Source organism: Mus pahari, chromosome 17 (genome assembly GCF_900095145.1).
Source record: "Mus pahari chromosome 17, PAHARI_EIJ_v1.1, whole genome shotgun sequence".
Classification (NCBI taxonomy): Eukaryota; Metazoa; Chordata; class Mammalia; order Rodentia; family Muridae; genus Mus; species Mus pahari.
This window is the reverse complement of record NC_034606.1, coordinates 67509433-67533859: the sequence shown is the minus strand read 5'-3', so window position 1 is coordinate 67533859 and position 24427 is coordinate 67509433. Positions and strand designations below refer to the sequence as shown.

The 24427-nt window shown below is 50.3% G+C and overlaps 2 protein-coding genes across 2 annotated transcripts; both read right to left on the bottom strand.

The window, feature by feature from the left end:
* Window positions 1-5793: 5793 nt before the first annotated feature.
* Window positions 5794-13289, bottom strand: Hoxc9 (homeobox C9). Its single transcript, XM_021217049.2, has 3 exons — window positions 13142-13289; window positions 8050-9151; window positions 5794-6345 (listed from the first exon to the last, which is right to left on the bottom strand). The coding sequence occupies exons 2-3, from the start codon at window positions 8585-8587 to the stop codon at window positions 6101-6103; spliced, it is 783 nt and encodes a 260-aa protein (XP_021072708.1). The 5' UTR covers window positions 8588-9151; window positions 13142-13289; the 3' UTR covers window positions 5794-6100.
* A 5041-nt stretch (window positions 13290-18330) lies between these two features.
* Window positions 18331-23463, bottom strand: Hoxc10 (homeobox C10). Its single transcript, XM_021217068.1, has 2 exons — window positions 22598-23463; window positions 18331-19435 (listed from the first exon to the last, which is right to left on the bottom strand). Exons 1-2 carry the CDS (start codon window positions 23346-23348, stop codon window positions 19158-19160), a joined length of 1029 nt encoding a protein of 342 aa, XP_021072727.1. The 5' UTR covers window positions 23349-23463; the 3' UTR covers window positions 18331-19157.
* Window positions 23464-24427: the final 964 nt, after the last annotated feature.

Here is a 24427-nt window from a genome sequence, read left to right as displayed (position 1 = left end):
GGGGGTTCAGGGCTGGGGGGGGACCTGGAGGAGAGGGAGGGAGGGGAGGCGAGGAATGGGGGTGTGGTGTGTGTAGGGGGTGGTGAGCCAGCCCTAGCTAATGGACAAGGCCAGCTTTTCCAAGGTGTGCACTCTAGTTTGAAGGTGTTCCCCCTTTTCTTTCCTTTTTGAGAGATACCTGAGCCATCAGGTCAACTCGGGTTACCTCAACAGGTAGAAGACCCCCAAGGGGTGAGTGTTAGTAAGTCAGGGCTGAGCCTGCAATCCAAAAGATGAGTTCTCCGAGGTTCCTGAAGTCTGAGGACTCTAAGAAGCCAAGCATGGTGATCGTGTACCCCGAACCCTTCAGCCGGCACAATCTCTAGCCTCTGGCCTCTCTTCAAGGTCTGGAGCTGCTCTGTCTGTCATCTTTATATCCTGGGGACTCTTGTCTCTTGACTGCTCTTGGGGGACACTCTATATGCCTCAGCAGGACCTCCAAGGAGTAGGAAACCCCAATAAACTTGGCTGGGAGAATCTGAGGGCAAAACTGTTTATAGGGACTCAAAGGAATAGCTTGTGTACCCAGGCTTCTGCTTAGCCCAACTCAAGAGATTTCTTTTTTGGAGATTACAGCTGGACTGAAGGGTGCAAAAGAGTAGGCCTCTTACTGGTTCTCATAAACCACCATCCCATAGGAAATGCCAGCTCAACCTAGAGTGGCCCTCAGGATTCCCTGCACACACAACCCCTTCTCCAGGCAGGCTGCCCAGGCCAGGATGTAGATGGGAACTGTCAACAGACACTCTTTAAATATTTACCCACACTTTCTGGGTGGGGGCAGCATCCCCATGCCCAAGACTGGACAAATTCAAGTTAATTCTAATGGAAAAAAAAATAACCTTGGTCTACCAACACCCTTCTCTGGCCATGGTGTTTGCAGTTATGTGTGCTTAATTCAGAGAGAAAAGAGAAGAAAGTGTAAGAACAATGTGTGCATGTGGACTATTGTGCTCATGAAGATGAATAAGAATGATTTTTTTCCTGTCTTCTTCCTCTACAGTATGTGAGGCCACCTTAGAGCACACTCCACACACACACACACACACACACACACACACACACACACACACTGTATGTACTGTACCACTCTCTTATCCTGAGACACACCAAGTGCTAGTTCATTTTACACTACCCATACACGTTTCTGGAAGTGGCCACTCTGACTCACAGACCTGTACATACATGTGCACACCAGGCACATTCACATAGTGCTTGATAAACATATACATTTGTAGGTTTTTGTATCAAGAAAAAAAAATCCACCTGATCTTCCCCCACCCCACATCTTGGGGTTTGCAGATTGGGCAAGGAAGGACTTGGTAAGAAAACCAGATCTTTTCCTTTCCTTCTGCTCCATATGAGACAACTCTGGGCTGGCTCTAGGCATCAAAGAAAGAATAGCAGGGCAAGATAGGATAAAAAGAGCAGCTCTCCCATGTCCTTTTATTTAAGTAATTATTGGGGAAATGGATACTCTTAGCCAGATTCTTAAATGTGATTCATTAGTGTCCAGGCAAGAGACCCTATTGGAATCTTTTGCATTTAGGGAACTCATCACTAATGAACTTAGGAACTGCCCAAACTCTTGGACACAGAACTTGAGCTCTGAAGCAGCAGAAGGGAAGGGTCCAGAAGTGCAGTGGGCTTCAGGTCTCACTAAAGTCCAGAACGTTGGGGAGGGGGCACCCCAGAGCATCTCTTCCCCCTCCACCCCCCACCAGAGCCTGCTGCATCTTTGGCTCCAGCCTTGTGGATATGAGAGACTCTGCTCAGTGCAGAGCTTAACAAGGTGGATTCTGGGTTTCTAGCATCTGACACGGAGGACTGTCATAAATACTTTCTCTTTTCTGACTGGAAAGAGGAGCCTCAGAGGGTCCTGATCCTCTCTGGGGCCTGTGCCTTATCTTTTAGGGGGTGGGGATCTATTTCCAGATTTTATGGTGCAGCAAAAAATCCTGCTACAGAGCTATTCTTCTGGTCCTTTGTGTCTTGGAATGTGACTGTCCTGAGCATGCGACTGCCTGTCCGGGAAACTCATCAGTCCTGTAAACCTTGGTCGGACTTGATTTCTCCTTTGGGGGCTTGTCTCAGCTTATGTCAGTCTGTCTGTCTATCTATCTATCTATCTATCTATCTATCTATCTATCTATCTATCTATCTATTTTCTTTCACACGAATCTGCTTTATTTTGCCCTCTGAGTCTGGAAATAATAGAACTGCAAGCAGCCATTCGCTTCTCACAGGCCGCTCTGTCCCACTGCCCAAGGCCTGCACCGCCCTCTTAGGTACCGCGGATTTATGTTCGTTTGTTCGGGTCATTCCGCCTTTTTGTGTTAATTACTTGCTCCTCACTTATCTCCACAAGCGATTATTTTTGATGCCTGCCCTCTTTCGTCTCCCGAGCTCTCCGGTAGAGCGAGGGCCCATCTCCTGCTGCCACAGGAATTATTTACACCTTGCAGGTGAGAGGGTTCATTTGTTCAGAGGCAGTGGGGCCGAATCTGGCAGAAGCCAGGGGCTTTCTGACTGAAGCTTCTTTCCACTCTGGCCAGAAATGTCAGTAGGCCAAGCCGGTCGGAGGGCACTTCTGCCTCTAACATTGAGCAACAGCGCCACCTCGCGTTCACTTGCTCCAATGCAATCTGGTTGGAGAAAAGCCTGCAGAGATCACAGGCTGAGCTGAAAGGTGGCAAGTTGGGAGAAAGAAGCCTCTAAACAGCTCCAAAGGAGAGGGATTCCGGGCAGGTAGTTGCCTCTGTTCTTTAGTTCTCTAAATTCTTGAAGTTAAACCTTGCGAAGAGTTCCACACTGTCCTCTTTTTTTACCCACCCTTCAGGAATAAAGAAACATTGCAAAGGAATGGCCAGAATCTCCTCCACTCAGGCGTTTTCTAGTCTAGAAAACCCTTTGCGCACGTAGATGCGCACGGGGATGCACCACTCTATCCGAAGCTCCCACGACCTCTGCTCCTAGCAGTACCCTAAACTCCCAGGCCCCCTTATCCTGATGCACAGTTTATTTCTGCTGCTTCCTGCAAGACTTCAGAGTAGGACTCTGACTGTTCTAGGCTGCCCCCACCCCCTAGTTTGTAACCCATTCCTTGAACGCTCTTCACCTCTCCCTCTCAGCCAGAAAGATCCTGATCTCCGTGGGCCATAGACAAAACATTCCTATAATCCGATTTCAAAGGAAAGAGTGTCCACCTTATTTAAACCATAAAACAATTAAGCCCAGACGTCTAGCCAGCTCTGCACTGCTGTTTTGTTCAGCCCCATTCAGAACCCAGAGCAGGGAGACAAACAGGGCCATAAAAGTGGCATTTCTGGGCTACGGAAATGTACCTATCTGCTGCCTTCCCAAGTGAGACAACCTTTAGGGTTTTGTGATTCCGACAAAGGAGCAGAGGAGAGGTGGGAGGGAAGATGAGGGGAGGAGGGCGTTTGCTAGCCTCTCTCCTAGCCTGCTTTCATTTCTCTCTCCAGCTGTGTGTCATGTTGTTTTAATTCATAAATGGTAATGAATAAAATCGAATCTAATCCGGACCTAGAGGCTGGAAGCCGGAGTTAAAGAGTGGACCTACTCTGAATCCCACCATTTACTGGGGTCCTACAAACTCTGAGGTCCTCTTTCCTTTCTGTAACAGCAAGGCTGGCTCCGGAGGGCAGGTTTCATAAAGCAGGGCAGGCTGGTGGACTCAGAAAGGAGAATTCAGGGCCTTTGAGCAGGGGCGGAGTGGAAGCCCGGAAACAGCACTAAGCTTAAGTAGGGAAAGAAGCCCTCATCCTGATGGTCCAGACTGTAGGAGAGAAGGGTGTCTTGGCTCTCTCATCAAGTACAGAACTTAGGCCAGGGTTACAGAACAGCAAAAAGGCCAAAGGGAAGAATGAGGTAGTGAGAAAATATAGACTAAGTACCTTTCCAAAAGGAGCAAGGAGTTGATGCTAAGAGAGGTGGGGGCAAGTCTATTAGGCAGGAAAGAGTGAATACATTAAAGGCTGATAAGTTGTTGCTATTTGATTGTGTGTGTGGGGCGAGCATGTGTGTGTGTGGGGGGGGAGCAATATTAAAGAAACAAATCTTCCAATCCTTGTAATTGGAAGAAGAGGGTAGGAGACTCAAATAATGGGGCAGAGGCTGTCCATACAAGTGTCCACCAATCCTGATGTGATGAGTTGGAGGGAACAACACAGAGGACAGCCCTCCCCACCCCAGTTATATTCTTTTAGGTGGTGTCCTCCGGGTACTCAGAGCAACACCCTGCATCCTTGGAAGAGTGGACAGCCCAAGATATTAAAGGGCTATATTTCAAAGTCTAATTTTAATAGTTTCCAGATTGGGGGATTTCTGAGAAAGGGGGTGCTGGGCTGAGGCAGACCCAGTAACTCTGTCTGCTTCTGATTAGCCCATGAAAACTGTTAGCTCCAGAGAAGAAGGTTCTAGAGAAGGCTATAGTGTACTCACCCAGCCCTACCAGGCAGTTAGATACATATCAACAACACCTCTGTGCTTGGGGTCCTACAGCCACCAGAGAGCACCCCACTCTTAGCTAGTCCCTAGCCAGCTCCTTGGAGCCTGGCTTCACCATTCCCTAGCAGTACTACTTAGGTGACAGTAGTCACCCTGATCAACATTCAAACTTTGGAGGGGAGAATAGAAGGGGACAGAAGAGAGAAGATCCAGGGATAAATTCATTTAAAAAGAAACGAATTCTGATTATATTGACTTTGCTACCTATTTCCTCTTTTCTATTATTTTCTCCTGCCTTCCTTCTTTTCCTTCTTCTCCACCCTTCTGTCATTTTTTCTTGTATTTTCATTTCTTCCTTCCTCCTCCTCCCCCCTTCTGATTCAGAACTTAGTGCCTGTCCCCTCAGTTTCTTGAGGCCTGCATGGCCTTTCCTCCCAGCTAACCATCCCACTACCTTTCTTTTTCAGTCAACCCTGAAAGCACCAGAGCACCAAACCAACCAGGCAAGAAGCCAGTCTGGGCCCTCACCCAGCACCCAACTTTCATCTTCACCTATCTCTTCTCTCTGATCTCATGTACTCATAAATTATTACAATTAATTACAGCCAGCAAAACCATTCAAGCAGTGCTCCCCACACGCTCCATCAAGCCACTAGGAAACTCATAGGCAGCCAGCCGGGGGCAGGAACGAGGAGGCCTCTGCCTCAGCAGCCTCCATCCCTCTCCTAGAGCCCCCACCCCCCATTCTGCCCTGCCTGAAGAGAAGCTGCAGGCATTTGCCCTTCCAAGGTAGAGGGAGCCCCTTCTCTGGTTCCAGTTTCCCTTAGAGGATTTAAGCACTTGCCTCTTCGACAGAACTATAAGGAATAAAATGATGAGAGCTAGATGCGATTGCATTTCTTTTTTTCTTTTTTCTTTTTCCAAGTGACTTAGATATATTAACAGAGTTCTACTGTAACAAACAGAACAACATTACAGGACGACGGACGATGGGGAGGGTCACTGGGTTAAGAAGAACACTCTGTACATGCCTGAGGCACCAGCCTGCATTTGCAGCCTGACCTAGCCAGCAGCGCAGTCCGGCCCTCAGCTCTGGACTGGGGATCATCATTGTGTGTCTTTTTGTACGAAATCTGCCTTCAGAGCGCCCAAGGACCAGAAGAAAGGGCCCAGACCAAATACAAGAGAGAGACAGAGAGAGAGAGAGAGAGAGAGAGAGAGAGAGAGAGAGAGAGAGAGAGAGATTTTCAAATATTGGCTTCTCTGAAGAAAGAAGGAAAAAAATTCACATTTGTGTGTGTCATTTATTTCAGTTGCGCTGGGGAAGAGAACGCAGTTTCTCTCCTGCCTCCTCCTCGATGGATAGAACTAATTCTAAACACCAATTTCTCAACACTTAACCCTCCCACATCGCAAGAGTTTGCATTTTTCCCCTTCCTTTTTTTTTTTTTTCTTTTTAAGACGGTGGGTTTTTCTCTATCTTGTTCTTTCCTTTTCTTTTCGTGCTTTCTCCCGCCTGGGTTGGGGCATTTTTTTGTGGGGGTTTTTGTGTTTCCCTTGGCTGTGCCGAGGCAGCAGGCTGGGGCAGGGCTTAGGATTGTTCCTTGTCTGTTTTCTCTTTATTCATCTTTTTCATCTTCATCCTCCGGTTCTGAAACCAGATTTTGACCTGCCGCTCAGTGAGATTGAGAACACGGGCCACCTCGTACCGACGGTCCCTGGTTAAATACATATTGAAGAGAAACTCCTTCTCCAGTTCCAGCGTCTGGTACTTGGTGTAGGGGCAGCGCTTCTTCCTTGTGGAACGGGCGTGGATCCAGTTGGCCACGGGGTTGCCTGGAGGGCCAAACACGGGCAAGGGTCAGTAAAGTTCCCTTCCAGCTCAGGACCTCTGTCATCCCACCCTAGGTTTAGTCAAGCTCCCCAAACTCAATAATTGAACCTGAATTTGGACACATTTTGCTTTAGGCATTTCCTCCTTTCTCTCTTGCATCCAGTCCCCTCCCTATGTCCCCTCCCTGTTCAGCTTCCAGCACCTAAAACTGTAGTAAAATTTAAGCTACCAAAGCTCCCACAGTCTGGTCCTTAGCTTCAAGAGTAGTAATTTGAGAATATCCTCATAAAAAGTCCAAATTCCCAACCATTTCATAGGCCCATAAACGCTTCTCTCTCTTGTTTTTTATTTTTATAGCAAGGTCCCTCTCCTCCCCACCTCCCTCCTCCTCTGCCCCCTCCCATCCTCACAGACCACGACCAAGTCCTGAGAGTCCCTAAACCCTCACTTCTTTCCAGTACCCATCTCCGGCTCAGAATTCAACCCTGCTGAGGCGAATTATCAGGGTGAAGTTATCAGGATGGGGAAAATCTTCCCCTCTCCTCACAGAGCTGCTGGCCTTGGAGAAAGGCTCCCTCATGTGTTGGACTCCAGTGCCCCCCTCCTCCAGCCAGCCCCAGGACAGCTCTGCAGGAGACAACCCTCCAATTTCAGGTTTATGGAAGTAGCTGAGAGCAGGGAGGGAAGCCTTCAGAGGGGTATAATTAGGCCCTGGCCCCTTATAGAGCTAGAGGAAAAGATTTCCTGAAGTCTCCTCCTGGGGATCCCACAGACACTTCCTCTCATCCAAGGGACTCTACCCCTCCCCTGCTGTTTCTCCTTCTTTCTCTCCCCTTTTCTTTGACCATGCAGCTTACACCTGCCCCCACCTCTTTACCTACACTAGTCAGCACCCCCATTCTATGCAACACTCAGAATTCTCCTGTCTCTCTAAATGGAGTCTCTCTCTCTCTCTCTCTCTCTCTCTCTCTCTCTCTCCCTGTTTCTTTAATCTGAAGATTCTTTCCTTGTTATATATATTCCTGATCCCCATTCACAACTCTTTCTCTCCTGTGGACACTTAAAAGTAGGTTTTCAAGTTTAAGGAAACTCGGACCTTACTTCTCCTCCACTTATATCTGGAAGTCCTGACCTAAGTTCCTAGGCTGTGTACCCCCAGATTCTTCTCCTGGGGGAGAAGTCAATGAATCTTCTGTTTTATTAACCCCTAGTGGGATGAAGACTACCCACTCTGGCTGTGAGAGGTAGGGATAACATCTCTCCTCCCTTTGCTCTAAGTATCCTTCTCACCTCTGCCCTGTCCTTTCTCAAACCACAAAATGAATCTCAGCCCTCCAGCCCAGCCCCTGTCCCTGTTTGCATCAACCCCCACCAAAGTGACCACTGAGCAAAAACAAAAACCAAAAACCAAAAACAAAAAGACTGAGCTAAGAGGGAGACTCAGGAGTTTTCCTTCAAAGCCAGCCTCTGAGAGAGAAGCCTCTCTGGCCGGCCCTCACCCAACCTGGTTGCTGGGCCCCCTTCTCAGACCTTCCTGCTCCTGAGAGCTCCCCAAGGTAATTCGCTTTTATTGAGTCCTCATCCCCTCGCCCTCGCTCCTCTCCCGCGCTGCCCGCGCCACTCCGAGGGGCTGTAATCTAGCTGTCCCCGCCTGGCCTCCCCTCCCCTCCCGAGCCGGTTGTAAAGGAAAATTGCTCCCAACTTACTAGGGTCCAGGTCGGCCTTCTCCTCTTTGTGCTTGCTGCCGGCCAGCGCGTCCGCCTCGGGCGAGGGCAGCGTCTGCGGGGCGCGGTCGCGCAGTTCCCCGGGCGAGCCGTACATGTAGTCCGGGTAGCTGCGGCCGTCGCCCGGGCCGCAGTCGGCGCGGCGCCCCGGGTAGGCGTCGGGCTTGAGGGTGTAGTGACGGCCCCCGGCCGGGAAGCTGGGGAAGGAGACGGCGCCGGACAGCGGCTCGAGCCAAGTCCGCATGTAGCGCGTGTCGGCGCCGAGGTGGGGCTGGGGGCCGTAAGGGTGATAGACCACGGATGACTGCGAGGGCACCGGCGCCCACGACGTACTGAATACAGCTGGCTTGGGCGCGAAGCTACAGGACGGAAAATCGCTACAGTCCGGCACCAAGCCGCTGGGTCTGGCGGCGGCAGGGTGAGCCCCGGTGGCCGGAAACCTGGACGCTAGGAGGTCTTCATTGTCGTGAGAGATGAGCGAGTCCACGTAATAGTTACTGATGGGCCCCGTCGCCGACATCGTAACAGGGTTTTACATACATAAGATTATTGTATGAACTGTATATGTACTTTTTATCTGCTCACAGAACAATCAAGGCAGGTAATTATTTTTCCAGCCTTTTCCCGGCAGCTCATTGGTTCCCCAGCCCCCACGTGATCGTATTTACCCAAAAATACGGCGCGGATCAATGCGCAGGGGCTTTTTTTCCCCCTTGCTTTTTCCCCCCTTTACCACCCCCTTCTCTTTGCTGATCCCCGCGACCTGCGTTTTCCTGGCGATTTGCAACTCTGGACCCAAGGCGCCAGACAGCCCCCCCTCCCCGGACGAATCATATCTCATCAGGGACCCCCCCCTCTTGACCATGTGCAGCCAAAAGCAGATGGCTCCCCCTACCATGAGGATTAAAAAAAAAAAAAAAAAAAAAAAGATGAAAATGCCAGTCCCAGAAGCCAGGGTTCCTGGACCCCCAGAGCTGAGATGGGCTCGGGGAGCCCCTCAGGGGCGGGGAGGCCGGACGAGGTAGGTGGAGGAACTATTTCTTGACGTAATCCGTCTCTGTCGGCTCCGACGCTCCTGCAGTCTCTGAGTGAACGGAGATCAGCGATTGTCAGTTCGGAACGTGGCTTTTAAAAATGCGTTTTTAAATACTGTGTATGTATGTATTTCTTTCAGGAACAGCAGCAGCAGCAGCAGCAGCGAGGGAGGGAGAGTGGGAGGGGACTGAACAAGCTGGGATGGAGGGAGGGAAGGAGGGAAAGGGGAGAGTTCTTCTGCCCCTGGTCAGCTCAGTTTCCCAAATCTAGGGTATGAGAAGCTTGAGAAAGGTGGTCTGTGGGGTGGGAGGAGTGAAGCTTGGGAATCTCACACACCTTTATCATCAGCCTCACAAGTCTTCTCTTGCTTTGGCACAGATATACAAGCCTTTATTTAAAATTTATTGTCTCTGTTTCTTTGCCAGCCTGAAGAAGTGGAGGAGAGAGCTACACAACTTAAGTGGGGCATCCCCATCCCAGCTGCCTGCTCACCCTCCTTTGCCCCTAGGTCCATCTCTGCAACACCCTCCCCCCCAAAAGAAGTCACCCGGACATTCTGTCTGCAGAGAGCCAGGGTGAGAATGGGCAAATCGAGAGAGCGACCTCGGTCGTGGGCAAGTAGCTTGTTTTTACGTCCTTCAATAAAATTTTTATGAGGATCATTTGATTGTTCATAAATGTGTCTTTCATTAAATAAAATTGTAGGCTGTTTTTGGAACGGAAAAAAAAGCAACGGAGGGATGGAAGAAGGCAATTTCTTTGGGGTCGGATGGAAGAATTCAGAAGGTGGCAGTGTGATTGAAAGGAAATATCAGACAACTTGGATTACACCCTCCCAATAAGTTGACTGCTATCCTCACCCCCTTGAATTTGGGGTTTGTTTTACATACAGCCTAGGTTTTCAGCAGACCTCCCATGGTGGTTTAGCAAAAGGAAGGCTTTGGGTATGCAGAAAAATCCTAAGTATGGTTGCAGGAGAAGGGGCAAAGAGGTTGGTGGGGAATGGAGGGACAGGTGATATCCTCAGAGACTTGGTGCTCCCAGACAGAGCAGAATGAGTCTGAAGGAAGGGTAGTCTCAGAGTCAGAGGGAAGAGTAGGGGAAATAGGTAGGGGGTGAGGCTAGTATGCAAGCTCTGAAAGCAGCTTGTTAAAGAGCTTCCCAGATCCAGCCAAGTCTGTCTTTATTCCTCTCTCCAGTCTCCAGAACCAGATCAAAATGTGGGAATGGGAGCTGGTTTGCTCCTGTTTCTCTCTATATATTTCTTCCAAGGTAGGGAAGTGCTAGAGAGGATGGTACTTGTGTTGGGGGGCAATAAATGTTGGGGAGAGAGTACAGTTACAGTATTTAGGAGAGACTCAAGAACCACAGGAGCCCCCCCAATCCCTATGGCCCCTCCTCTGGTTCTTCTCTTTTCTGTATATCAGGGCTGAGTTTTTTGAGGTGTGTGTGTGTGTATGTGTGTGTGTGTGTGTGTGTACAAGGAAGTGTTTGGTTAGGAAGAGGCACTCAGAGCCTCAGATTAATTCACCTCAGCTCTCACTGCCTTCTCCTTAGGTCTGAACTGTAATTTGGAAAAATCCAAATTACAATAAGAAACAGAACATTTCTTTGCCCTTGATATAGTCAGGTTAGCTGTCAATCAAAAAAAAAAAATCTCCCTCACTAGTTCAAAGAACAGATAGGAGGTTCCAGTCCTGCTGCAGAGGCTTTCTTCTTCAACCCTCCCCCCCCCAACATAGTCAGCACCTCCCCCAAGCGTGGGTGCCTGGGGACCTACCTAGCCTGGCTCATGGGCAGTTGCTGCCAGCAAGGAGCACAGACATTTAGTCTTCAGTGGGGCCCAGGGCCAGACTGAGACCAAGAGGACATCAAGGGACAGAGCTTGAGACCAATTTAAACAGGTCACTAGGCTGGAGGAAGGAAAAATAGAAAAGAAGGGCTAGGGTAGAGAGGGGAAAAAAGATAAGAATTAAAGGAAAGAAAGCGGGCAAGATAAAGAGACTTAAGAGCAGGAAAGGAAGACTTTCAAAAAGCAAAGGAGAGTCAGGCAATGAAAGGCAGGCAGGACAGGATGGGGCAGGGCGCAGGCTCGAGAAGCAGCCATGGCATTGTGCAGTTCTCTTGCTTGCCGGGGCTTTGCCGCGGGACCGCTCCCGGCGCGGCGGCCACTTCTGTCTGGACACAAAGGAGTAAGAGGCCTTCTTTCCATCCCCTCTGGGAGACCTGCTCCGGTGGGTATACTAGGCCTCTGGGACACCGAATCTGATATTAGCCCAGCAGTCACTCTGGCTGCTGGGGGCTGAGCTACATTCTAGTGAGAGAGGAAGAAATAGAAGAGGAAGGAGAGACATGCCTGCTCTTTCTCTGCATCTTCTTAGCTATATGACAGGGCCTGTCTGCCTTTACTTCAACGTTCTGAAACAGAAGTCCTTAAGGACCCTCTTCTATTTGGAAAAGCCCCTCTTATAGACATCTTGACTGTAATGAGAGTCCCTTCTCTCCTTCTCCTTTTGAACACTGCCTTCTTTTCAACTCCTGGGCAGCCTGCACTCCCAGCTTGTGTACCCTGCAGAAGCTGTGGCAGCTGGGCAGTCAGAGGTACCACATAGGGATTCCTGCTGCCCTCAAATCCCCCAGGAAGCCGGAGAGAGACTGTTGCCTTTCCTTTCTTTTGGAAGCAAGAACTCTAGACCCTCCCCACTCAGAAGTCAGCACAGCTGTGGACCAGGAAGCAGGCCTTGCCCACAGGCCCCTCCTTACCAATGTCCCATTCTGTTATGCCTCCTAGAAAGAGGTAGCCTAAAGGAAGGGGTCTGATAAGAGACTGGGAATCCAGAGGCCACTAGGCCCAGGTCCTTCATGTAGGTTGTGACACTCATGTTTCACATTTAAAAGCTAGCAGGTCAGGACCGTGAAGTGGACTTTCAGGTTTTCCCTAAATCTAGGCTTGTAGATATGGAAGGCAAAGATGTGGATGCGAAGAAGCAAGGTCTCATTTTGGGGGTTCAGTTACTCCCACTGAATCTCCTATTCTATTCTAAGTCTTTCTCTCATTTACCCAACTCCTTTCAGTTGTTCTTAGCATCAATGGGGCAACCTGAGAGACTTGAGGAAACTGGGAGTCATTGCTGGAAAGGGAGGAAGAAAGCCCTGTTCTAGCTGACTGTTCTGTATTCACCTTACACCCCCAACAGATTCCAGTGGGCACAGGAGAGGAGTCCCCTGATGGGGGATGGGCAAACCTCTATCACCTCAAACCTGGGCAACTGAGAACACAGCCAAGCTAGCACTGTGGGAAGGACAGACAGATAGGTTAGAATCATCCTCCTCCCTCCCCCTACCGGGTGTCTCCCTTTTAATGATTTAAATTCCCTCCGGTTCAATCCACACCGTCAAGTTCGGATTAAATTTAAAACAGGCTTTCTTCTGTGCCCCCAGCGGGCCATCCCGGCCGCCTCAGGCAGAGAGCCGGCTCTCTGCTCCTCAGCACCCTCCCTGGACCGAGGAGGCCCTACTCCGTTTGCTTTCATTTTCCTTCTCCCCCTGAAATGGGCTCATTTCGTCCCTCCGCTGCCCTCTCCCCTTCCCCGCCCCCCTCCCTGGTTCCCTTCTAGTTCCCCCCCATCTCTCCTGATCCCTCTTTGTTGAGAAAAACACACCCACACACAACTCCTCCTAGCTAAGGCCTGAGCTGGAAGCAGAAACTGAGTTCTCCTGCTTGCTGCGAGGAGACCCGCGTGCTACCCCCACCCAAGGTGGGTATCTGGGATCCCTGCCACCACACCAAGAGCCAGGCCCCCAAGCTCCGCAAGCGTGAAACCCCCAGGGCCTGTGAACGTGGCCCTCTCAACGCCATGGCCTGCCCGGCCTGCCTTTGCGCCGGCGCCCCCGCCCTGCCGCTCCGCAGCAAACGGGGTTATTTCCGGCTCCCCCAACACAGTCTGTTTTTCCAGCCTGGGGAGTGACTGGAGTGGTAGCCACCCCAGAACCAGGGCTGCCCTGTGCTCTGACTCAATGGCTCTGAGCGCGTTGTTACCTGATCTTTTGTGTGATGTATGTTGCGCAAGGAAATTTGCAGTGACTTTGGAGCCCAGACTGAGGAAGCGGAGGTGGCGAAAGGAGAGACAATAAGGGCTCGAAGTACAATTAAGGAGCCACAGCCGCTGGTCCCTCCCCGCCCTCCCTAACCGACTGGAGCTGTCTAGCTTCAAACATCAGGGCGACCCGCGAACCTAGAACCGGAAAACTCAGCCCGTGACCAAGGAGCCAAAGGACTACACATCCAGAAAAGAGGAAGAATGCTCCCTCCCAACCTGGGGTTGTCGTAGCCAGCCCTGCCGAGTTTCAGAGAATCCAATGAATGAAAGTACACATTCCGACGACGAATTTTTCTGAGCCTTTGGAAGGAATGCCCCGGTTTGGAAAGTCTCAGACAGACAGGCAAGCGGCGTCTCCCAGTGCAGACAGACTCACAACATGAGTGTGAGACTGAAATCATACACAGGTTGAACATCCCGAGGCCTCCTTGCCAGGCCTGGTGGGCGCCGATCTCCCTACCTTCTTTCCCGCCAGGACCTTAAGCAGAGGCCCGGAAGACTTGGTACCTTGGGCTTGGTGCAATCCCGCCTCAGAAAGCCTCCTTTACCTGCTTCTTGGCTCCCCACGGCCACAGAGGCAGGGCAGCGGCCTCCCGCCCAGGGAGGGAAGCCCTGGCCACCGCAGCCGCCGCCACCCGCCCTCCTTCCCTCCCTCCCTCCTTCGCCCTCCCTCCCTCCCTCGCACGCTGCCGCTCGCGGGGCCCTCCCGCGGACAACCTGCTCTGGACCACATCCAGGTATCTCCGAAAGGAAAAAAAAAGAAAGAAGGAAAAGAAAAGAAAGAAAGAACTGCATATTATACGGGGAGGGTGGGGACACATAACTGCATTTATTTTCATGCTCTGATCATTGGTTCGACCCTAGTTTAGTCGTCCCGGACACAACCCATCAGCCGCAGAGATGTGCAGGGCCTACAGCCTCGCCCAAGCTGACCGCCGCGCCCAGCGCAGAGCACACTCCCTCAATACTCCTGGTTGCCGCGCCCCCGGCAGCCCAAACACCCAACAGACCTCAAGGTCCTTCCTACAGACTCAACATCCGGTTGCCTGGCTCGCCGCTGACCACAGACCAGGAGTCCACTCTACTCAGTCTGTGGTCGATGTCCACACACAGTCCACCTTGTCCCTGCTCTTGTGCCCTGCCCGGACACCCTTCTGAGTCCAGCCATCCGCTGAACTACACTTGGGCTAACCTCGTCCCCAGCAAGGACCCACACAAAGCTCTGTGCGCTAGTCTTCCCATTTATACTTCCCCTATCCCCGCTTGCCGCCTTCACATCACCTGTTCTCAAGAAGGGCTGCATCTTCCAGCAAGTGAGCCGAAGCAAGGCCGACTGCTGGGGTGAGGTCCCAGGGAGACCACAGCGGATTAGCTGGGCAGAGCCTAAGCCTCCACTGCCGGCGAGACATCTCAGAGATCAGGGCTCTCCTTGGCGAGCTCTTGCCTTTTTCTCCTTCTCCCGCAAGTCTCAAACACACGCCGAGAGTTCAGCTCTATAAATCCTGCTCCCCTTTCCCATATCATAATTAAAAAAAACCAGTAGGGGAGGTTTTAACTTTTATTGCGGTTTCTAGAGTTGGGCTGCGGAGCATATATTAAGTTTACGCTTATGTGCTCTCGGCGGGGAGGGTCCTTTAAGAAATAAAAATCCATCTTAATATCCTCAGACGAGAGAGATAATTTTTCCCTCCTTTTCACGCTGTTCCTTCTGAACACTCCCTTCCAGCGAAGCGAATAAATAATTACCATCGCCTTAGCCATGATCCACAGTCCCAGGGTCCCCGGGGTGGACTCTGACCATCAGACTGGCCCTCACCTTGGCCCTATGAGACCTTGCTCCATTTCTCCAGATCTAGGGAGGAGACTGCCCTGACCCCTGACTCTGTGGCCACCTCCTTTAAACCCATCACCTTTGAAATGGAAATAGGGGCAAAGTGACTCAAGGCACAGAAGCCCTGTATTGATAAATTTCGGTCCATCAGGGCCATTTCTCTAAGCCAAGGGGTCTTGAGCACCTTGCTCCGGCCTGAGGCTCTCCTTACCCAAACTGGCTGTGTGCCTCGGAGACTCTGAAGTTAGAGACTATATGGGCTCCCAAATCAGGGGATTCCCTTACATATCTTCCTTCACCAAATGGCCTGTCTTTCTAGAAACCTCCCCATTTCCCTGGGAGCCATAGAGATTTAAATACTTTTCCTCACACAAAGGGATGGAGAACAGATAGGACCGACAATTCAGCTGGGAAGGTGGGGAGTCTATTCACATCTTCTTCTCCAATGTCCACAGAAGTCAAAATGAATTTCACATACACACACACACACACACACACACACACACACACACGAANGAGAGAGAGAGAGAGAGAGAGAGAGAGAGAGAGAGAGAGAGAGAGAGAGAGAGAGATTTCAAAAAGCCCTAGAAGGGACAGATAGAAACAGAGACCTATACACTTGTCATGAATTTAAAGTCACATTCTTTTCTTCTAAGACATCATGTTGAGAATACAGAATTCTCCATGATAGATTGTTAGAGACATGGTTGTATTCCCTGCTTTCATAATCATAATTACAAAAGAGCCCCAAGAATCCTTTGGGTTTCTCCTTTTCAGAGTCTCTGAGAACAGAGCCTGTGTCTGTTTCCCCTTTTTCCTGATCACCCCCCCCCATTTTTTCCTCTGAAGACCATCTGAGATCCTCACTTGACAAACCAAGTCCAGAATTAAGAAAGCTGAAGGGAACAGAGTGGAGGAGGTCTGTAAAGTTTCTCATTGCTCAGATCTCCCTCTGCCCCATTCTTCTCCCCTCCGCCCCCTACCATCAGCCAACAGCCTTCTCAACAATATGGTAACCGTGGGCGCTGGCAGTGTCTGTTTACCCAGACATTTCCACAGAACACAAGGACAGGCAAATGCCTAGCAGCCCCAGACAGGCAGATACACAGACCAAGGCCTAAGGGTGACAGACAGACAGACCAGAGCTGGGCTTTTGCCCTCGACAGGGTGTGTTGAAGAAGGTTTCGACTTGGACTTGGTGTTTCTCCACTAATGTACTCACTTCCTATATCCATCCTTTCCCTGGAGATGGAGCTATGGAGGGAAGAAGAGGCTGTTGTTCTCAGAGTTTCCTAACTCTTTGAACACCAACACCCTCACTTTCCAAAGGAGCACTGCTCTCTCCTTGGACGTGGCAGGGAAAGACTTCAGAGATTCCCTCCTCTTTCTAGGAGCTTTTCTGTCCTTTAATGACTGCCCCACCCTGTTCCTCAACTAAGCTGGCCCAACAGGCCAAACTCAAACTCCTGCATTTCCTTGGAATTGGCTGGACCTTCTTTGTCTGTCTTTATCAGCTGGGCACAGGAGACAATAGCTACGGGGTGAGGAGGGGGGAGAAACCCTTTCCCTCCGGTCCAAAGATTGGGACAGGCTGAGGGGGAGATGGTTGTAAAGCAGGGCTGTCCAGAATTTGTCCCATGGCCCCACTCACAGCCTGACCTCCTCAGTCTGCACCTATTTTACCCTTTCTGGGATGGGTGGTGGGGCAGTCCCACAAGGGAAGGAAGGGTTAGGGGAGGTAGATTGGGGCCCTCGACGAAAACCGACTGATGTAACTCAGGCAGTTTCTTGTTGCCGAGTTCAAAACTCAATCCCAACAACATGAAACTACCTAAGCCACAGATCAGCTGAGCAAGCAGGGCCGGAGTTTAGGCTTTGCATTTATCCAAAGAAGAAGGGAAGGGACTTGGGGAAGGAAGAAATTCAGTCCGATCCCCTTTCTGCCCTTACAACCTCCCTAAGGACTAGAGAGTGGACTTTGGGTGGCTGAGTGGATTGAGGGTATGATAGTCTCCATTAGTTTCTAGTATAAGCAAGTTGCATTGGGAAAATCTGGTAAAAAGGAAACTCTAGCCGCCAAATCCCTGCCCCACCCCCAGTACTGCAGTAGAGCTATCCCCCTGCATCTGGCCCTGGCCCTGGGGGGAGCTGGATGGTTCTTCCACTCTTGAGCTGGGTCCCCTGTCTTGTCCATCTGGCTCTCCTCTACTCTTCTCCCAGACTCTGTCTCAGGATTCTCAACAAACATGGGTGTCTAGACCACAGAGCCTGTGCTCAGGAGCCACTTCCAGTCGGGCCACTTGTCTGGCAAATCCTTACAGCTTGGGAACACTAAGACCCGAGAACATGGACAAGGCTCACACCCACATCAGCAAAACGCAAGAAAACCCAAGCTTCAAGCTCCAACCCTTCTACCTTACAACCAGACAGAGACACCTAAACTGATGGGTGGATCTCCAGATGCCCCTAAGTGCCATCAAAGATAAAGAAGCCAAAACCACCAATTTACCCCTTTAACCACCGAACCCCACGGCGGCAGTGGGCCAGGGAGGGGAGGAGAGGGAGCTCATAGCCGCTGCCCTCCACTGCCGGTGGCCACAAGGAAAATCCGGGTTTCTCAGAAAACACAGACGCCCGAAACACCTTCCTCCGTGCTCTACGCGCTGCTCTCCGGGCACCTGGGAACGCTGCTAGTCCTCAGTCGACCGCCAAGAGAAGAACAAGAAACCGATTCTCTTACCTTGTCGCCGCCTCCTCCTTCTCTCGCTGCCGCTGGCGCTTCTGTAAGCTGCTGTCGAGGGCGGGGGCTTAACTCCTCGTGCCCCTCCGGCAGTTAAGTTTATTCCTCTGTTTAGATAGGTGGGGGTTCCTGAGGTACCCCCCCTGCAGTGGTGGGGTGCATCCAGCCCCAGTACCGAAGGCAATCAGATCCGTCTGCTCCTCAAGATTGCAGTTTGCTCTCTGCCTCTTTCCCTCCTCCAGTCACCTTTAAATGCATCTTTTACTGCAGTACCACATTATATTTGCAGATCATAAAATCCACCTCTCGCGCGCACCAAGACCGTCCTGACATTACTGTTTTATGACCTTGACTTATTGTGGTCACCTGGATAATATTTAAATCAACGTTATGGTCTCTCACTTACATTAAACCCGCCAAGAGACATTCTGGAAAGGCTGTAGGAGATGAGTCAAACACAACACACACACATATCCACACACTCAGTGTTTTGGGGGAGGGGGTGTCGCTAAAAAAAAAAAAGCCACTAAAAACAAAAACAAAAAAAAACCCATCCATTTGAGGATTAAGATTCCGGAAATTTATTAGGATTTTTTTTCTCCATTAAGGAAGCTACATGCAAAAGATACAACATACAGAATATCTTTAAATAACACAACTCCCAGACAGGAGCAGGACAACTTGGGGGGGGGTGTTTTTACTTTGCTATGCTCTATTTTTTATTTTATTTTTTTATTTTGTTCTTCTGGATGGAATTTCTGAGATGAGAGAGATATAGTGTGTTGGGAAGGGTGGGAGAAAAGCAGAAGGCAGTACAAATACTTCAAGCATATTCTCAGAGCCATTGGGAGGGAAAGACAGAGGGAGGGTTTAGTCTAGACACTGGGTGCTATGACAAACACACAAATACTAGCCGAACTTTCAAGACTACCTATTATTCTAAGGGGGGAAATGCAGCAAGGAAGGAACAATTCTAACTGTGCTCTACAAGGTTACAAACCCTCTCTGTTTGGTTATCCCCCTTTCTTTCCCCTGTAATCGGGTGGATTTGACCTCAACTTTGCATGGAGAACAGAATGCTGCATGTGAGTGCATGGGTGACTGAGGAGCTGACACACACACGGCCACACTACTACCCCATCTATGAGGGCACACACAACACCCCATAACCCAGCACCCCATTTTCATGCTTTAGGTGGAAGCATCCTCGAAGCACAAACCATAGGTCCCTTTGGAAGAAGAGTCTGAGGTCTTTGCCTTTTTTTTTTTTTTTTTGCAGGCGAGTTGCATTTATACTCAGGGAGGGAAAAAAATATATCACCAGGCACAAAGGGAGGAGGGGGCGGGGAAAGGAGAGAAGGGGAGGGGAGGAGATGACGCTGGCTCAGGTGAAATTAAAATTGGAGGTCAGTTCCCGGATCCGATTCTCTCGGTTCATTTTCTTGAGTTTCATTCTGCGATTTTGAAACCAGATTTTGACTTGTCTGTCTGTAAGGTTAATGGTCTTGCTAATCTCCAGGCGGCGCTCTCGCGTCAAATACATATTGAACAGAAATTCTTTCTCCAATTCCAGCGTCTGGTGTTTAGTATAGGGGCACCTCTTCTTCCTTCCGCTCTTTGCTGTCAGCCAATTTCCTGTGGTGTTTTCTGCCTTTATCTCCTCTGTTAAAAATAACATTATTTACATAAGTATCCCTGGAAGAAGCAAGACCTTGGTGCAGCTTTTGGAGCCTGCTTGGGCAGAGGATGGCTGAAAAAGCAGAAGGGAAATGCTCTAGCCTCACAGGCTTGGGGGTTGGTTCTCTTGGGATTTTGAAATTACTTAGGGGTCTATACTTACAGAGAAGAAATAGAAGAGACTTTTATGTTCAAAATGTTTGCTAAATTTAAATTAGTCAAGACTACCTTATTCTAACAGATTCTAAATGCCTTCCCTAATCCTAGTGGTTGCCTTAAGCCTTCCCAGACTTTCTCTCAACTCTGTTCTGCTCCATCTCTGGAAAAATGCAGACAGCCAGAAAAAGCATCTTCAATGCAGAGGCTGCCCCACAGCTCAGAGTCATTTTCCAGAGAGCTTAAAATTCCTTTCATCTCTGTTGAGAGATTCTATCCCTGTCTCTGGAATTCCTGCACTAGACCCCAACTCTTATTCTCACCTGAATTTCCACAGGGTTGCTGTCTTGTTAGAGCTCCCCTTTGCTGTCTCCTTTCCTGGCCACATACTTCAGGTATAACTGAATCACGGAAACCTGTCTGAGCAGCAGGGGTCTGGGGTGACAGCTCTGAGGAATGCTAAGGGCTGCTCAGACAACTTCCTCTGACCAGAGAACTTAAGGTTAAGGAAGGCAGACAACCCAAGGGATTGTTGTCCCCTAGAGTCTATATGTAGGTAGATTTCAGATACACACACACCTATACATCTATATACACAGGAGGGATATGGATAAATATCTACATATATGAGATGATATCATAATATATGTGTTTCTATTGTTTTATTGTTAGCTTCTCTTTCCAATATGTATTCTTGTTGAAATGGATCAGCCTTGCTGTTCAGGTAAAAGTATAGAACATGGCCACCCTTTAAAGAGGGAAAAAGAGAGTTCAAAGACTAGGGAGCCGGTACCTAGCAGATAACTTTGCTGACAGCCCTGTGTGCACCCTGCTTTCTCTCTTCCTTATGCCAAGTGGATCTTCTGGGTCCTGGATTTTGTCTGGATTGGTGGTGAGGAGAGCTCCTTATGGCAACCAGGAAACAGTGGGGGTGGGGAGAAAACAGCAAAGTTGAGGCTATAGTCTAGAAAATATCAATGTCTTTAATTATTCTCCTATCTCTGCACCTGCAGCTTCTTGAAAACTGTTCACAAGCTCTCCGTATCTAACTCTATCCTGTTTATTTTTTATTGGGGTTGTTGGGTTTTAAGAGGAGGAAAGGAATTACAAGTGGACCTTAGCCAAAAGCTCATTGCCTCTGGCCTGGTGAAAACACCAAAAAGGGGTGGAGGAAAAGGGGAACACAAAGCATAACCTCTAGGTGTTAGTTAGGGATAGGAAGGCTTAGATTATTGGAGGGGTAACAAGGAAAGAATGGGGAGTCTATCAAAGTGGGTGTAGTTTGGGTTTAGAAGGTAGACTTGTTAACCTTGACTTTGCTTTTTGGTTTGGCTAGGGGCTAGGACTAAGTTTTTTCTACCCTCCACCCCAGTCCAGCTTAGGGTTTACAGTGAGGGAATAAAATTAAACCTTTGCATGACACATGAGCCATTACTACTTGTGTGTTATATGGGTGCCTTACTCATTCATCTTCACAAACATAGCCACGGCCATCTTCTGGTCAAAGTCTCTAAGGACTGACTTACCAAGGCTATCTTTGCAGAGTAGACCCAAGAGGGTAAGGCTCTGCCCTTGCGGGCCAAAAGAGTGCATATGCATGTGTGAGTGTGTGTAGAGGAACACTGTGTGTGTGTGTGTGTGTGTGTGTGTGATACAGGTTGCCATTAGGCATGAGTGTGCAGTTACATCCATATATAAACCATATACAAAGCACCACACACAAGGTTCAGGCCACCCCAGTCTGATTTGCTCTCAATATTTCATTTACTTCTATACTAATGAGCGGCCTCCATCAGCATCACCAAGAGTCAGTTTCTTGGTGAGCGGGTTTATTTCTACCCATTAGGCCTTTTTGGTGCATTTTGCTCCAACTTTTCAGGGAAAGTCGTTCCCCTTTGCAACACAAGCCTGCTCCTGTTTCAAACTCTGATCCCCCACCCCCATTACAGCAAAGGGTCCTGAAGACCCTCAGTTACAGAAGAAATGAATCTTGAACCCTGAGCTTGAACTCTGGCTGAGCATCGAACCAAAAATCACAAAGAAATCCAACCAATGCCTCACTCCTTCTCAGGAGTAAACCGCTTGCCACGCACACAGAAAATTTCCAACCACTCATTTATAAGCTGCTTTTGAAAACAACTGGGGGAAAAACATAACCAGAAAAATTATAGAAAAGGGAAAAAATTAAGAGACCAGAGGGGGAAGGAGGAGGAGGAGAAGAGGAGGAGGAGGAGGAGGAGGAAGAGGAAGAGGAAGGAGAAGAAGAGGAAGGAGAAGAAAAAGGAGGAGAAGAAGGAGAAGAAAAGCAGGAAAAAAATTTCCAATGCCCTAATCCAAAGCTATCCTCAAGCCAAGCATCTGGAGGAGGGAGGGATGTGGCGGGCAGCCCTTCACCTCCACCTCTTCCGGCCTCAGCCTCCTTGCCCAAGGCTCCTGCCGAGACAGAAATCGCAGGGACACAAACTGCACGCACAAATCCGACCCACAAACAACAAATTGTGTTTCTAGTAAACATTTTTCCAACTAGGAAAATGCACTGAAGAGACATTATTCATCTCTAAGCCTTCTCTGGTCCCTGGCCTAAGGATCGCCATTTTAAGCTTTTTGTGAGCTTTGACCTGAGCTGGGGACATTAGCCCCCAGGACATTCTCACTGAAAAAGCAAACCAAAGCCATCACGCGCCTAGGAATGGCCACCGATCCGTGCAGCATAGGGTGCCCGCAGGCTTCCTGTAGTGCGCCCCTCCTCCGCCTATGCATCCAAGGGCCGGGCTGGCCTGGCACCTCCATGTCTCCGTTTACCTTCCACTGCTAAATGACAAGCCACCAGCCTGGAGCTCAGCAAATAGGAGCCTCAAGCCCGGGTCAATTCAGAACCTTCGAGTTCCTTAGGCCTCTGCTCAACTCTCCCTTATCTTCCTGCCCCAAATCCTGACCACGAAGACCAGCACCCCCAACCTTCCAGCCCGCCCGCGGCCCAGGCGGCCTTACCTTTAGCTTCGTTATCCGAAGTGTCTGGGCTAGAATCTGCGGTCTTGGCCCGTTCCTTCTCGCTCTCCGAAGGGCTGGCTTTTGGGCCCGCCAGGCTTTGCTCCGTCTTGATCTCATTGGGACTGGGGGTCTGGCTATCGGACTTGGGGGTCTCAGGAAAACTCACTTTGCCCCCAAGCTGAGGAGATTCCAGATGTTCGGTGCGCGGGTTGAGACTGGCCCGCTGCTCAAAAGGGGCTTCGAACTCGTTGGCTCCAGCACAGTGGGGCGTTTTGTCCAGCGCAGAGTAGCTCGGGCTGACTCGGTAGTAGCTGGGTACAGGTACCTCGTGCTCCCCAAGGCAAGACTCCGGCAGGGGGTGGGAGTAGAGAGCTGCCTCAGGGCCACTTTTCGCCCTCTTCTCTGCACTGTACATGCAGCAGACATTCTCCTCCTTGACACTAGGTGGGTAGGAACAGGAGGACAGAGGCCTGCCAACAGGTTGTTCCAGGCGGTAGGCAGCTTTGGGGTCGCCCCAGGAGTCCAGCTGCGAGAGGTAGGACGGGTAGGTGTTGAGGGCTAGGTTTGGGCTGCCTCCCTCATCTCTCTTGGAGAGAGAGGGCGCGAGCCCGCAGCCCCTCATCACCCCGCAGTTGAAGTCACTCCCAGATTGCATATACATTCCTGCGTTACGGTTATAGCGCTCTCCTCCTCCCGGCGCAGCCAAGGGCTCCGCGTACGAGTTCGGAGTTACATTGCGAGGGCATGTCATTTTCAGAGAGAGGGGTTTTTAAGGAGCAATACTACAGCGGAGGAGCTGACATCTTTTTTTCCCCCATCCGGGAAGGGGGGGGAGCGGTTGGAGGGGCGGGAGGAAAAAGAAGGGGAGGGGGGGAAATATCAGCTCCATAATTATCCGCGCATTCGGTCCTCACCATGTGACGGCTAGACCAATGGGATTTGAAAATGGCCTTGATGATTCAGACGGTCGTGACGTCAGCGGGGTCAAGTTGTCGGCAGGCGGAGCGCTCAGCGTGGAGTAACAGCGCCACCTAGCAGCTGCCTCGGGGTAGGGGCACCGGAGCCCTTCCTGGCGAACAAAGGAAGCGCCCCCGGGCTGCAAGGGCGGTGGGGTAGTGGTGGGGTGTTGGTGGGGTGGGTAGAGGGACGTGGGGCTGTTCTGTGAAGAGTAGGACTTGTTTACTAGAGAATCAGCCTGTAGCTCCTGGGGAGAGGGGGGTGGAGAGGGGAAAAATGCGGGACAGAGTAAGGCAACCGGGGCTCAAAACAGTCAAATTCAAAGTAAAAGGTCAAGACAAGATTCAGGTACTCTTTTCCCTCTCTTCACCTTCCACTTTTTTCACCCCTATACTCCCGTTTCTTCTCTTGGGTTGGTAGCCGGGGGTAGTGTTTTGGGGGAGATGGGAAGAATCTCCAGTGGGCTTAGGGTAGAAGAGAAAGTTCAAGAATCAAAAGCAAGCTGAAGTTTCCGTTCTCCTGCCTCCTGGTCCCTTTGGCTTGGCCCTTGGGTCTGAGCTCTCCCTACCGTAGGTCTTGGAGGTTGGTTGAGTTGCAAGTTCCTTTTGGGTACTAACTGGGAGTCTCCAGTGTCTGGAGTGGGCCCGGGTCACAGCCACTTAAGGGATTCTGGGCAAAGGAGGATCTTAATGGGCCTAAAGATCAGTGCAGGAGGGAGCTGGAGATTAGAGGTATCTTTCCCCAACCCTGGAGTTGCAGTCTGGGCCTTACTGGACAAGCAGCTCCAGCCTCTCGGCTTTGCCCTTAGAGCCTTAGAGAGGGTTCCGTAGGCTGCTTTGCTCCATGTCCTGGCGGCCCACTTTTCCCGTTTGA

Coding starts and splice junctions, on each gene's coding strand:
- Hoxc10 (XM_021217068.1), bottom strand. CDS start 23,348: ATGACATGCCCTCGCAATGTAACTCCGAACTCGTACGCGGAGCCCTTG. Junction 19,436..22,597: donor TTCGGATAACGAAGCTAAAG/GTAAGGCCGCCT, acceptor TATTTTTAACAG/AGGAGATAAAGGCAGAAAAC.
- Hoxc9 (XM_021217049.2), bottom strand. CDS start 8,587: ATGTCGGCGACGGGGCCCATCAGTAACTATTACGTGGACTCGCTCATC. Junction 6,346..8,049: donor GAAGGCCGACCTGGACCCTA/GTAAGTTGGGAG, acceptor TTGGCCCTCCAG/GCAACCCCGTGGCCAACTGG.